The sequence below is a fragment of the Dasypus novemcinctus genome, chromosome 26, assembly GCF_030445035.2.
Source record: "Dasypus novemcinctus isolate mDasNov1 chromosome 26, mDasNov1.1.hap2, whole genome shotgun sequence".
Taxonomy (NCBI): Eukaryota; Metazoa; Chordata; class Mammalia; order Cingulata; family Dasypodidae; genus Dasypus; species Dasypus novemcinctus.
In genome coordinates, this window is record NC_080698.1 from 51379436 (window position 1) to 51393711 (window position 14276).

The following is a 14276-nucleotide window of genomic DNA, read 5'->3' on the forward strand; positions in this document are numbered from 1 at the left end:
CCTCCACGGCTAGCTGACACTTAACGACGTGCCAAATTCAGCTCCGGTTCAGAGGCTCCTGCAGGCCCAGGGAAGGCGCTGTGTCTCCTCCAGCTGGGTGACCGTAATCCTCTAAGACAGACCCTCTCTGTGCCCCCCTCCCATCCCCCACCCCACTTTGGACCCACAGAGCTGTAGACCTGGGCGCCAGAGGCCTGAAGAGGCCTGGGGAGAAGGCCACTCTGAGGTGCTGCCATGGAAATGCCTCCCAACTGGTGAACTCCTATGCATCTGTCAGAACCCCCAGCACAAGGCCCCTCCCCAGAGAAGCCCGCCCTGACCCGCCCAGGCAGAGTGTAACCACCAGCCTCCGAGGCGCATGCCTGGCCTACTTCCTGCCATAGTCACGGTGGCATTCTAGGGAAGACCTACTATGTGCCAGGCATGAGGCTGGTGCCTCACAGATGTAGTTCCAAATCCCCACCACCGCCCTTTGGGGCAGGCCCCATTTTACAAATGGGGATACAGAGGCACAGAGAGGTTCAGCAGTCTGCCCAGGGTCACACAGCCTTAAGGGCCCTTGGCTCCCAATGGGGAGGGCAGGACTAGGTCTAATCAGGTTCTTCCCTGGTACCAAGTACAGGCATACAGCAGGCACTCAATAAATGCTGATGAACCAGGTAGAGGTTGGGGCCTCCCTGCCTCCACTTCTCTGGGTTAGAGCACCAAGAGATAAGAATGTTCACACTGACAGTGAGCGCCTGCTGTATACACAGTCTTGGGCTGGGGGCTGCAAGGAGGAGACACAGTTGAGACCAAAAGCAGGGGTCCCGGGGGACCCAGGTGTGGCCTCGCCCGGCCTCTCCCTCCCAGTACCTAAACGCCCCCGTTACCGCTTCCTACCTGGGAGCTCAGCGTTGCGCCTACCAGGTGCCTCCTGCCCATCGGGTCTGCTGAGACCCGCAGAGCCCAGGCTCAGGCCGCGGAGGCCGCCGCGTGGCGAGCCGGGCTCCCGCCTGCTGGCACAGCTGCTCATCAGCGCCCGTCGCGGGCAGACGAGGCTTCAGGGCCCCGGTGAGATTTTTCTGAGCCCAGCGCCAAGAGGCTGGCGGGTCCCTGGAGGCCGGGGTTGCTTCCCGGGATGCACGCCCGGGTGGGGCCCCCGTGACCTCCTCCTGCGGGGGCCCTGGCCTCCTGGAGGCACGCTGGGCACCTCGGCCGTGCCATCTGGAAAATGGGCAGGGCAGGCCTTTCCCAGCGAGACGAGCTGCAGGTGGGCACTTGGTCCCTAACCCCAGCCCCTTGTGGACCTGACACAAGGAAGAGGGCCCAGTAGCCGGGCTAGAGGGGGGACAAGCTGTGACATCAAGACCCTTGCACCCCTCTGCCCCCAGCTTCAGTCATCCTGCCCGGCACGAGGTCGGGGTGACCTTAGAGGCAACGTGGGTGAAGATAAGGGGCCACCCAGCAAGCAAACACATCCCAGACACCAGCCAATGACGAGGGGTGTGGCTTTCCCAGTTGTCCCCCTGCGCTGCAACCCCTCCGCTCCCGCCAATGTGACTGATTGAATCCAGCCGTCCCCGAGCGCAGGGGCTGACCCGGCCCCCGGCCAGCACAGGGCCGGCCGACGGAGCCCGGGGGACCGGCACGAGCGCGAGGCAGCCAGCCCGCCCTCCCTGCACCCAAGAAGCCAGGCCCCACCCGCCCCGGCAAGCCTGGCGCCCTGCCGCACATGGGGAAACCGAGGCAGAGGCCTCTTTCAGCCCAGCTGCTGACTCGGAGAACTGGAGCCTGGTGGCCTTGGGTAAATCACCTCACTAGACCTCAGGGACGATTGCCCTGGCCCTAGGCTGGTTGGAAACTTTGACGGCAATTTTTAAAGAGCGCCGCGCCGGCACGGATGTGCAAAACCAGGCCCTCCACAGGCAGGGGAGCTACAGGTGTGAAACAGAGGCGGGCTGTGCTTTCTAAGACGTTAGGAAGAGTTCTAAGAATGGCTCTTCAGGGAACGATCCAGGATGTGCACAACGGCCTGGCTATAAAGTTGTCTGGTGCGGCAATGTTTAAAAGCCAAAGTGAGACGGGAAACGGCCAGCATGTCCAACAACGGGGGATCTGCTAAATGCGCCGTGTTGTGTGACGAGCCCCGCGCAGTTGTTAAATGCGATGCCAAGGGGGAATATTTAACGATGTGGGAATGTTCTCGACATACTCAACGAGAGGGAAAAAAAAAAAAGGTAATTACACAGTAGAGGCGGGTCCCCGCCCCCCGGCTGGCTTACCGTGGGATTTGGGGACGCCTCACACCGTGACTGGTTGGAGACACAGGCATGCTGCTGCGTGCACCAAAAACAGGGCCACTGAGCCGACAGGCAGCTGGTGCAGCTGGAAGACAAGGGGGTGCGGCCCTCAGCCTCCGGGCTCCTCGCCCTCACTCGCCCGCTGCCCCCAGGCCCTGGGCCCACACAGAGCCAGGAAGCAGACCCCAGCCCAGGGAAAAAAGGTCTGTCTCTTCACCAGAGCGGCCCGGGAGGAGGCGGGCACCTTGCAAGACAGTGAGCTCCCCGTTGCAAGAGGTATGCAAAGAGGAAAGAGAGGAGCGGCGCCATTAGGAGACTAAATTAGGTGGGTTTCTCTCTGGCCCCTCCGAGACGGGGAGCTCCCAGGGGCAGACAGCTGCCGGGGGCGTAGGAGTTTGTGGGTGCAAAGGACCGAGGGGCGGGCCTGCCTCTGCAATGCTCTCATTTTTCTTCCGAGAAGGGGCCCCATGCCGGGGACCCAGGCCCTGGCCCGGAGCCCCGGTACTCACGCGGTGTGGGGGTACACCTGCCCGACACGGCTGCAGTCGTAGATGCTGAAGTTGGCTCTGACGATGTTCCGCCCGTTGACCCTTATGGACATCTCGACGGTGACGTGGTCTGGGGGGGGAGGGAGAGGAGGCGGGGGGGTCTCCAGGGGCGAAGGAGGCCGTGACATCGGGAGCCCCATCTCCACGCCTCAGGGTCCGCCCTGCCGCCCACTGAGGGGTCCCCGGGGGGTGCTGACCTTGCTGGGGCGGGAAGGGCGGGAACCTGTCCCTCGGGAGGAGGTTGCAGTAGGCGATCTGGTGGCCGAAGGCCGGGCCGGGCACCCGGGCCACCGTGCGGACACCGTTGCCGTAGTCGCAGGCCATCTCCATGCCGCTGAGGCTGGGCAGGCTGCCCGACACCTGCAGGATCATGCCCTGGGGGCGAGGGACCCTCAGCGCGGCGCCCGGGCCGCTCCCTCGCCGCTGCCCCCCCCTGGCCGGCCGCCGAGAGCCAGCCCGGGGCCGCCCTGCCTGAGCGTGCCCTGTGCGACGCCCCCGCAGGGTGGCCTGGGCGCCCCGGGGCATCACCCCACAGGGCACCCTCCGCGCCTCGGTTTCCCCATCTGCAGAACGACACTCGTCCCTGCGAGAGGACGCGGAGGCGCGACGTGATCTGCTCCCTGACCTCTCATACCCCAACATCCTGGACTCGCTCCCACCTCAGGGCCTCCGCGCAGGCTGCTCCCCAGAGAGCCGCCCTGGCTCACCAACTCCGTAGCCTGGCTGGGGCGCCCCCTCCGCCGTGAGCCCCTGCCCCGTCTAAAATGTCAGCGCCCTCCGCGCCCACCCCTCCCATCCCTCTCCTCCTCCGCTGCGCCCCTCGGCCTCTTGACGTTTGATCTGGGGCTTATCCCCTCCCCACGAGCACGTCCGCACCGCCAGGGCGGGGGTTCTGTATTGCTCACTGGTGTGTCCCCAGTCTAGGTGCCTGTGGAACTGGATGGACGGACAGATGGACGGATGGACGGATGGACAGATGGACAGATGGATGGACGGACGGATGGATGGACGGATGGATGGATGGACGGATGGATAGATGGATGGACGGATGGATGGACGGATGGATGGAAGGATGGATGGATGGATGGACGGATGGATGGAAGGATGGATGGATGGAAGGATGGACGGATGGATAGATGGATTGATGGATAGATGGATGGATAGATGAATGGAAGGATGGACGGACAGATGGATGGATGGACGGATGGATGGATGGGGGGAGGGAGGATGGAAGGAAGGAAGGACAGGAGGGAGGGAGGACAGATGGATGAACACGCTCCAAGCCTGCCTGATGGGGTGAGGCGTGGGAAGGACCTGGTGACGTGTAATTACGGGAGAGGGAACAGGAGCCCCAGGGGCCGAGGGACTGCGCGGTCAGAACCGTCCTCCCCCGCTGGGACACGAGGCACAGAGCCTCAGAGAAGCCACTGCAGGCAGGGTGCGAGGGACCCTGCCCCGTGCGGGGGCCTGCGAGCCCCCTCCCCTGGCCTGCCTGTCCTCGATAGGGAGGGGGCTGTGGCCGCCCTCCAAGGCAGGGCGATCAGCTTCGTGAGCCTGAAAGGGTAGCCTGGTCTTCAGGCAGCACCGGCTTCCCCTCTCCAAGAAAAGGCAGGAAGCGGGGCTCACTCTCCTGCCACCCTCTCGCTCGCCCCCTTCCTCCTGGGACTCTGGAGCTCGACCCTTGAGTTTAAATCTTGGCTCTGCTGCCCCTATGCTGTGTGACCTTGAGCAAGTGACTTCACCTCTCTGTGCCTCGGTTTTTCATCTGTACCATGGGGAAGGCACTACTTCAGAGGGTTGTCGCGAAGCCCAAGAGAGGTGAACGCTGTGCATGTAACGTGTACCTGGCACCCAGCGCCTCCTCCGTGGAGACCCACTGTCACTTCTAATCGTCACCGTCACTACGTCCTGGTTCCTGGGGCACTGTGGGCAGGACCGCCTCCTCCCTGGGCTCGCGCTCCCGTCTTTACACGGGGGTGGTGCTGGGTTTGGGGTGGACCTGCCGGGATGCCCGTGCCCTGAGCCGGCGCCGGCGCGCCTCGCCTCACCGGGTACTCCTGGCGCACGTCGATCTCGGCAGGCAGGACGGTCATGGCGGGGCAGCGGCCCGCGCCCTCGCTGGCGCTGGTCCAGAAGTGCTGCTGGCTGGCGTTGGCGCAGTCCTGCTGCAGGGTGCACCTGGCGGGGGCGCGGGGGGGTCAGGGGCCCGCAGCGCCCCCCGGGCCCACGCCCTGGCCTGCAGCACACTCCCCCCGGCCCGCACCCACCCCCTGGGGCCTCACCGTGTCTCCAGCGCGCACCAGCCGCAGTAGGCGTCAGCGGCACCCACGCAGTCCTCACAGGTCGAGTAGGTGTCGCACGCCGCGACCTTCACCCTGGCCATCTGGGGGCAAAGGCGAGGGCCCGGCTCAGTGGGGCTCCCTTGGGGAAAGCGAGGCTCAAGGCCCTAACAGGGGAAGTGGACTTGGCCCAGTGGTTAGGGCGTCCGTCTACCACATGGGAGGTCCGCGGTTCAAACCCCGGGCCTCCTTGACCCGTGTGCAGCTGGCCATGCGCGGTGCTGATGCGCGCAAGGAGTGCCCTGCCACGCAGGGGTGTCCCCGTGTAGGGGAGCCCCACGCACAAGGAGTGCGCCCCGTAAGGAGAGCCGCCCAGCGCGAAAGAAAGTGCAGCCTGCCCAGGAATGGCACCGCACACACAGAGAGCTGACACAGCAAGAGGACGCAACAAAAAGAAACACAGATTCCCGGAGCCGCTGGTAGGATAGAAGCGGCCACAGAAGAACACAGTGAATGGACACAGAGCGCAGACAACTTGAGGGGGGGCAATAAATGAATAAATAAATAAATAAATCTTAAAAATTAAAAAAGGCTCTGGCGGAAGCAGGGGCACTGTCAGCTCGGGGGGGGGGAGCGTCCCTGAAGAGACCTCCGCACTGGGAGGCGCAGGGCCCACCGGATGGCGGGCAGAGCGGGGAGAGGCCCGGGGGGTGCCCTGCAGGGGACCAGCAGGTGCGAAGGCCAGGCGGACAAGAGGACTCCCAGGGAGAGCCCCAGGGCGGACCCCCGAGGCCCCAGCGGCCCAATTCACCCTCGCCCACGGGTGGAGCCGCCAAGCGCCGGGGCAGGACGGAGGGACGACAAAACGAGCTCCGTCGGGTGGCGCATCATTCAGCCACGCGAGGGGGCTCTGACGCGTGCGACGACGTGGACGGGCCTCGGAGAGGCCACACTCGGCGAGGTGAGCCGGACACAGAGGGCCGCGGTGTCATTTCACTTAGGCGGCATGTCGAGACTCACCCAGAGGGGGAAGGCGGACGGGGCGGGGAACGGAGCGACGCTGCTTAACGGGTGCAGCGCGACGGAAGAAGCGGGGGCCAGGGGTGGCGGTGACGGTGGCGGGCTGAGCCGCACGCTCGAGAGGCGGCCCGTGCGGGGCCCCCGGGCTCACCTGGTGGGACGTCATCAGGTAGAGGTAGCCGGGGTCGGCGGGGTCGAACTGCATGACGGGGTGCACGGGCTCCCCGTAGGCCACCGTCACCGCCCGCCTGCTCACCACCTGCAGGCTCTCGTTCAGGTTGACCTGGCGGGACGGGAGGCGGCGTCAGGGTGGGGGGCCCCAGGCCTGGAGGCTCTGTCTCCCCCCGGATCAGGCCCCTTGGGGGCTGGCGGGTGATCCCAGCACATGAGACGGGGCCGCGCCAGGAAGCCACCCGGCCCGGCCCCGCTCTCCCACCGGCACATCCCCTTCCTCCCTCGGTCACGCGAACGGACCTCACATCCTCCCGGAGGCTGTTGAGCGCACCACTAAGCGCAGGGACTTAGATGAAAACCCTGGCTCTGACGCACACTGTGTGACTTGGGGCGAGGCACTCGCCCTCTCTGAGCCCCGGGGTCCTGAGCTATATGACTCGGGGAGGGTTAAATGAGAAGATGGAGGCACGCCTCTCATTCCCGCCCTCAGGCCCGGCCCAGGCACCGGGGAGGAGCCAGGCTCTGAGGCACTTGGCAAGAGGCAGGCGGCAAAGAAGCCTCAGGGTTGGGATTTGAGCCCGGCCCCTCTGACCCCAGAGGCCAAGGCTGTGTCCCCCCCCTGGCCAAGGTCCAGCGAGGAGGACGACGGGGGCCAGCTGGGCCCTGGCAGCCTCTGCACGAGGACGCCCCCCGCACGCCCTCCCCAGGCCCGAGGATGAGACCGGAGCCCCCAGACCCCATTCTCTTGGCTGCCGCACCCTCCAGTGTCGGCTGTCCCCAACGCGCCACCTCGTTAGGCCCTGCTGGACCCCTCCCCCCGCAGGGCCTCCCACCAGCCCGCCCTCCCCCAGGGCTCTAAAACCCTCCGTGGCTCCCCCTTGCAGAAGGAACAACTCGCTCTGGAGGTCAAGACTCTGCAGATCTGCCCTCAACTCACCCTCCCGCCCCGTCTCCGCCCACTCAAACCCAGCCATTCCGGGTTCGCCTGTGCCGTGCCCCCCCTTCCACCCTGGCTTCTGGGGCCCGTCTGTCCACGCCTCCCCCGGATTAGCTTCACTCCCCCACCCCCTGGTCTGGGCCTCCGAGCCATCCCAGCGCAGGGGCCTCTGGGGAGTGACCTGGGCCCCGGCCGCTGCCCCCACCATCGGCAGACACAGTCCACGGCCGCTCCTCCAAGCCTCTACCCAGCGCCTCTGGGCCCAGGGCCTGGGCTGGGTGCTGCGGTTAAAGGCCTGGGTGCTGCGGTTAAAAAGGCCTGGGTGGGGGAGGCGGGGGACAAACAGCACAGGGTGGCGGGAGAGGGAGACCCGGGCCTAGGTCAGCCGGCCCTGACTTCCACCCCCGCTCTGGCTGCGCGGCTTTGGAGCAGTCGTTTCCCGTCTTGGAGCCTCAGTTTCCACATCTGGGAAATAAGGATGACCGCACCTCCCTCCAGGGACGTGGGGATTAGGCGAGATGAAGCCCGGGCCGTGCCCTCTGAGGCACGGGGTAGACAGTGGGTGCCTAATAACTGCAGCTTCCTGGGCGGTGGGGAGACTGCGGGACCCTGAGGTGGACCCCAGCGCCTTGCTCTCTGTTCACACTCTGGCCACAGCCCTGGGTGGTCCAGCTCATTCTCCCCACGACACTCTGGGAAACTGAGGCCCAGGAGTAAGAGGCGACCACGCACGGGTCACATGGCCTGGAGTGACAGAACCAGGATCCGAATTCAAGATCCGCCCACAAACCACGAGCCCCCACTCTCCAGAGACCCTCAACAGAGGACTCAGCGGCTGGGTAGGCCCCCACGCCCCAGCACCCTGCCCCCGGGCCAGCAGGCTGGGCGCGACCCTCACCCTTCCCGATGGGGCAGCTGGAGGGAACCGGATGGGATGGGAGTCGGTTAGGCTGGAGCCTCTCCCACGGGGAGGGCGGCGGAGGGGCTGGGGGGGCTTCGGAAGGTGGGGGAGGCAGCTCCAGGCCTCACCTGGGGGCCCGGCTGGGCCCTGCCGCATCCATCCCGCCCCAAGGTGGGGAAACCGGCTCCCGTGCACCCCTTCCCAGCTCCAGGAACCTGGAGGGTGGGCTAGCACGACCTCCCGGCACCCAGCCGCGGGGCCCTATCTCCGGGGTGCTGGGTGGGCTTGGGGAGGGGATGGGAGTGAGAACCCCCCTTGCCAGGCCGTGGCCGGCCCTGTCAGAGCCCCACAGCTGCCTCGAGGGGCAGGGCTCACGGCCCTTCGTGGGTGGGGAAACTGAGGCCAGGAGACAGAGTGGTTTTTCACGGGGGAAAAACCAGATGGGAAAAATGCTTTGTAAACTGTAAAGTACTAGGCAAACAGGAGAAGACAGAGGAGACGACGTGTGGAGACTGACCTGGTGGGACCTACCCCCCCGGGCTCACCCCTCCCCACCGGCACCCCTCCCCCGCCCAGGCTCCCCTCCAGGCTCCCCCCTCCTCCAGGTTCCCCCCTCCCCCCAGGCTCCCACCTCCACCACCCAGGCTCCCCCCCTCCCCCCGGCACCCCTTCCCCCGCCCAGGCTCCACCCCCCCAGCTCCCCTCCCCCACCCAGGCTCCCCTCCCCACTTCCCCCAGGTTCCCCCCACCCACCCCCCGTCCCTACCTTGAGGAGGCGCCCGTTGACGGTCCCCAGGAAGACCACCGTGTAGTTGTGCACGCTGGCCACGGCCACGGAGGTGAGGCCCGGGGCTCGGAACATGGGTGTGGCCCTCAGGGGCTGCAGGACGGACAGCGGGTGCTGCAGGTGGGCGGCGCCGCAGTCCAGCTGCTCCGGCTGCAGCTGCAAGGGAACCGGCCGGTCAGCCCCGGCTCCCGAACCTTCCTGGGCCCCCGCCAGCCCGCGGGACGGGCCTCGGCGCCGGAGCCCTGGAAGCGCTGGATCCAACTTACACCCCCGGCTCTGGGCCGAGGCCCGAACGCGCCCCCCGCGCCCCCGCCGTGACTTGGTTTCGGTCAAGGGGATGACGTCTAAGGGAGTAGCGGACGGGAGCGGCCGCGAGGGGGGCAGGAGGCTGGCGCGGGGCCGGGGCCAGGCGGGCACTCGTAAGCGGCCGGCAGGTCAGGCCGGGCGAGCTCTGCACACCCCCCGCCGGGCAAAGCCAGGCAGAGAATGGGCATCACCTGCCTCAACTTACCCACCACTGCCCCCAGGGCTCTCCGGCCCCTCGGCTGGGTTCTCCACAGGCCTGGCCGGCGCTGGGTCTCCGCCGCGGCCACGGGGCTCCTTCCTTGTCCTGACCGCCCCCCACCCCCGCGAGCCCCAGCAGCTCGCCCGACCCCGGGCTGAGCCTCCACGGATGGGTACACTGAGGCTGGCAGGGGGCAGGGCCTGGCCCAAGGCCCCCCAGCCAGTGGAGAGGGGCAGGATGGTCCGAGGGCCCAGTCCGCGCCGCCCGGGCCCCTGAAGCTGCGCCCACTTCGCGGGGGGGACAGCCGGCTCGGGCCTCGGCGCTGCGTGGCCGCCTCAGCCCCCCGCAGGCCGCCGGGCTTGCTCGTGCCTTCCCCTGCCTCTTCCAGGGTCTCGCTGGGCTTTTCAAAAGCTCCTTACGCGACTCGCCCAAGACACCCATCATCACCTCGTAGGTGAAAGAGGCCTCCAGGGAGCACCTCTGAGAAAGTAACTCCAAATCCACGAAGCGGCAGGCGTCGGGAGCGCTTCCGAGAGCGGAGAGGGCAGGGGGACCGCGGGCCCGCCAGGGGCTGAGCACGGAGATGCCGGCCATCGTCCCGGTCGGCCACCTGCCCCCCAGGGACGCCGCGGATCCGCGCAGAAGAGCCGCAGGATGCCACGGGCCGTTTGGTAAAAAATCAGCACGTACACAACAAAGCAATCGTCACGGTAGTAAGCCTGACGACGGCGGCATTTCCCGGGCTGCAGCAGCTCCCGGAAGCCCCCGGCTGCCCTACGAGGCCATCCTGGAGATGGGGAAACTGAGGCTCACCCAGTTGCAAATCAGGCCGCGGGGACTGAGCCCGGCGCAGGCTCTGGAGGCCCTGGCTCTCCCCTGCGGATGCCAGGACCCGGGTGCCGAGGCCCTGAGCCGGAACCCGGGGGGTCACCAGGAGGCCCGGCGCCAGGCCTTGCGCGTGGCTTTAGAGGACTTTTTTTGGCGTCTGCCCGGGGGCGCCTACGCCAGGGAAGCTGAGCCTGCCCGGCCTGCGCTCGGGAACGACGAGCTGCCGTGGAAGGGAGACAGTGGCGAGCGGGTGCACTGGCCTGGGTGGGGAGGGCGCCAGCTTCCAGCCTGGGGCCTGCTTCCCGGTGGGAACCTCGGGGGGCCCAGCCCAGAGCCCGGGGGGGGACCCCGGGCCCACACCTCGAGTCCACGCTCTTCAGCGGAACGGCCGCAGGCGACCCCGCAGACCCGTCGCTTCTCCGAGCCTCAGTTTACTGAAGTGTAAAATGGGTGCATCTCCTGGGGTCCCCGCCCAGGGGCTGGGAGGAGGGACTCCCACGGCGCCCGCGCCGTGCACGGTCCACGGGGGGTGCCGGGCACATGCCCGCTGCCACTCTGTCTGTCTCGGGTATGATCGGTGCTGATATTAGAAAGCGGACCCGGGAGCAAATCGTGCCTGTCTCGGAAGTTTCTAGCCCAACGCCGCTGACCGCCTGCGGGCGGCCATCCCCTCACGGACACAGCTCCCAGGCCCTCCCTCCGTCTGCGTCCACTCTTGCCCCCGACACGTCCACTGTCCCCAAACAGGGTGGCCGAGCGAGTGTTGTGAAAATGCAAAGCAGGTCTCCCCTGCTTAAGACCCTCCGGTGGCTTCCACGGGGCTCAGAATAAACCCCGAATCCTGCAGGGCGTCCTGCCCCATCGGGCCCCAGTGACCGTCCGGCTCCGTCCCCTCCACTCCGGCCACCCTGGCCCCCTGCTCTGCCTCAGGGCCCTGGCCCTGGCCGTTCCCGCTGCCTGGAGGCCCGTTCCCAGATCACGGCGGACCCGGCCGCGTCTCGCCCTTCGGCTTCAGGCCCCACCCGCCTGACCCCAGCCTGTGTGTCCCCACCTGGGACACGGCCGTGGGAAGTGGGTGCTGGGCCTCTCCCCAGCTGCCCCTCCCATGCGCAGGCCCCCTGGGAGGGCTCGGCAACCCTGCAGCTGCAGGGAAGAGGCGAGGAGGGCCCCCCCCCCCGAGAGCGGGCAGGAGAGGAAGCGCTCGGGTGTGGGAGCCGCTTTTCCTGGGGGCTGCGTGACTTCTCTTCACTTGGTAGGGATTCCTGCTTCGTTAAAAAACAGCTTGTTTTATTTACTTACTTTTTTAGGAAGTTCCGGGGATTGAACCCAGGACCTCGTACTTGGGAAGCAGGCGCTCAACCGCCGGGCCACAACCGCTCCCCAAAACAACCTGCTTTAAAATTAAAGTTGTACAGCCTCCCCCGGGGGGGGGGGCATGACCTTCCTCCAGGGCTCTGGGAAGGCCGGCCCTGAAAGGGCGGAAGGAAGGTGGGGAGTCTCCAAAGGAGGCCCCAGGTGACACCTGTGGGGTTTCGGCCCTGGGCCCTGCGGTGGGGGGAAGGGGAGGGGACCCCATCAGGTTGGGGGTCCTGGGAAAAGCCAGACCACGCACCCAGCGCGGGGTGATTTGTGGGCCAGAGCCGCAGAAGGGAAGGGGGGCATGCTGGGAATCGGGCCTCGGTCGCCTGCCCTGTCGTTCACAAGCCATTAATTCTGCACCAAAGGAATTTTCTAAGAAGCCTTTCCCCCAACTTTTTTTTTTCCTTATCCTAAAAATAAAATTAAAAAAAAAAAAATTAAAGGAGAAGTAAGCCATTGGCTGCTCTGAATCATCCATGCTCTAAGGGGGAAGCTGACTCCCCAAATGCCGGGGAGGGGGTGGGGGGGATCAAAATCGGAAGCTGGACAAGCTGGACAAGTGTCTGCCCAGGCAGGCGGGAGACGCCCCCCGGCCGGGGGCGGGGCTGCGGCTGGGAAGGGGGCGGCGGGCTGGGGGACAGGGCAGCCGAGCGCACAGCCTGGGCTGAACTTGGTCTCCAGGGGCGCTTAGCTCCGCAGGCCCAAAACACCACCCGGCCTCGGCCCGCCCTTCCTTCGAGGCTCCTTCCGCGTGGCTCTTTCAAAACGCAAGCGCCCGGCGCGGGGAGGGCGGGCTCTCACGGCAGCCCCGCTGGGCCCCGTTCCGTCCTCTCCCATCCACGGGGATGGCGCCGTGGACGCCAAAGCCGGCTCGTCCGTCGCTGGCGCACAGCCTCCCCTGGCACCCGACTGTCCCGGGGGAGATGCCAGCCCCCCAGCCCGGCACGCGGGGCCTCCGTGATCTGGCTCCCACCAAGTGTTCAGGCCTGAGGTGGCACCGCCGTCCGGGGACCCTCCCTCTCCCCTGACCGCGCCACTCTCTGCACTTCCTCAAAAGCGGCTGCACCGAACCTTCGTAAATGTTGTTCCTTCAGCAGCCAATATCCCTCCCATACCTCTGAGCCGGGCAAGCTACTCGCGCTTCCCCTGGCCCTGCCCTCCTCCTCCCCTTGACCCACGCTGTCCCCTCCGCCAGACGGGCCCAGGCCGCAAGTTTCTATCATCCTCCAAGATGTGGCTCGAAACCTCCCCTCCTCTGGGAAGGCGCCGGGCTGGTGGCCACTTCCAGATTTATCACTGTAGCATACGTCTCGGCTTCTCCAGGGCAGACTACGGGGCGAGCAGTCATGAAAGAGAGGAAACTAATTTTGACTAAAGTGTGAAGGACTACATTCACCTGCTTCCTTTCCAAGTAGAAACTGAGAACAAATCAGTCTCACCGGTGCTGGGGAACGGGGGTGGGGGTGGGGCGGGGGTGGATTATGGGTCAACCAAGGGCCTACGGTGCTAGTGGCAACATCAGGGAGGCAGGTGTCCAGGCCCGGGCAACACCTGGCTGCTAGTTCAGGCTCCTCTAAGGACCTCGGTTTACCCCTCTCTAGGATGGGATGAGCAGCCACGGCTCCCAGCTCCTCTCGAGGGCAGGTGCTGCGGCAGGTGCCCCCTCCTCTCCAGCCGGCTGCAGCTCAGCTCGGCCCCCGCGCCCGTGGCAATTCTGACACGCTGGTTTCACTCCTGCCTACGACCGCGTTGCCTCTCTCTCCAGGAAGCCACTTGGAGGGAGCGCGCGGCGAGCCGGCTTCTCGGGCCCGTCTCCTGCCCGCGGGCCCCGCGAAACCTCAGTCCCACCGCGGGCGGCTCTGGGAGGAGGGGTTGCCGGTGGGCACCCAGGCAGGTTTCGAGACTCGGTGGTTCCGTCGGGCTGGGGCCCCACCGGCCGCTGGGGCTCTGTGCCTGGCACGCGGGCACCTTCCTGCCCGGCGCTCTCGAGCGTTATCAGCAGTGAGCCTGGGGAAGCCAGTGCTGCTGGGTTTTGGGGTACTGAACGCAGACCGTGGGCAGCTGTTAAATACCCAGTCGGCTGGGGGCCGGGCTGCCTGGAGCCCCAAAACCCCCAAGCTGAGCCCTCTCGGATTCACCCTTCCCGGCAGCCAAAGACAGCCCTTAAAACGGACAGCAATGCGGGACCCTGGAACAGAAAAGGGACATTGGTGGAACCGAGTCTGGAGTTAATGACGACGCTCCAGGGCAGGTCTGAGTTCTGACAAGGGCGCTTGGTAAAGCAAGGTGCTGGCCACGGGCACAGGAGCGCTGTGCCATCCTAGCAGGCTTCCTATCCATTTCTTCCAGAATTAAAAAAAAAGCCTGCAAAGCAGATCAAGTTCCCTCCACAACTCGACAGCCTGCAATGGCTCCCCCGTGCCCAAGCTTTGCTCCTGGCACCTCAAGGCCCCGCTCAACCTGGCCCTGCCCCACGCGTGTCCCAGCCTCGGGCTGAAGGCCTGAGTGACCGGCAGGCCCTGCGGCCATCAGCAGGGAGCTCGGGAGGCCCTAAGAGGAGGGGGCGCGAAGCGGGACCAGGCAGGGCCCACGCAGGGGCTCCGGCAGGCACAGACCGCGGGGGGGCCCCAAAAGCCACAGCGAGAAGAAAGGGGCA

The 14276-nt window shown here is 66.3% G+C and overlaps 1 protein-coding gene across 2 annotated transcripts in view; it reads right to left on the reverse strand.

The window, feature by feature from the left end:
- The window catches only part of PLXND1 (plexin D1), a 49304-nt gene that overhangs the window by 24831 nt on the left and 10197 nt on the right, over nucleotides 1-14276 (reverse strand). For both annotated transcript variants that reach the window (XM_058288857.2, XM_071212231.1), the window contains exons 2-8: nucleotides 8908-9084; nucleotides 6281-6412; nucleotides 5113-5213; nucleotides 4879-5008; nucleotides 3028-3205; nucleotides 2792-2900; nucleotides 2265-2367 (exon numbers count right to left, since the gene is read on the reverse strand). In XM_058288857.2, the coding sequence (XP_058144840.1) occupies nucleotides 2265-2367; nucleotides 2792-2900; nucleotides 3028-3205; nucleotides 4879-5008; nucleotides 5113-5213; nucleotides 6281-6412; nucleotides 8908-9084 (930 nt within the window). The remainder of the gene's footprint in view (nucleotides 1-2264; nucleotides 2368-2791; nucleotides 2901-3027; nucleotides 3206-4878; nucleotides 5009-5112; nucleotides 5214-6280; nucleotides 6413-8907; nucleotides 9085-14276) is intronic.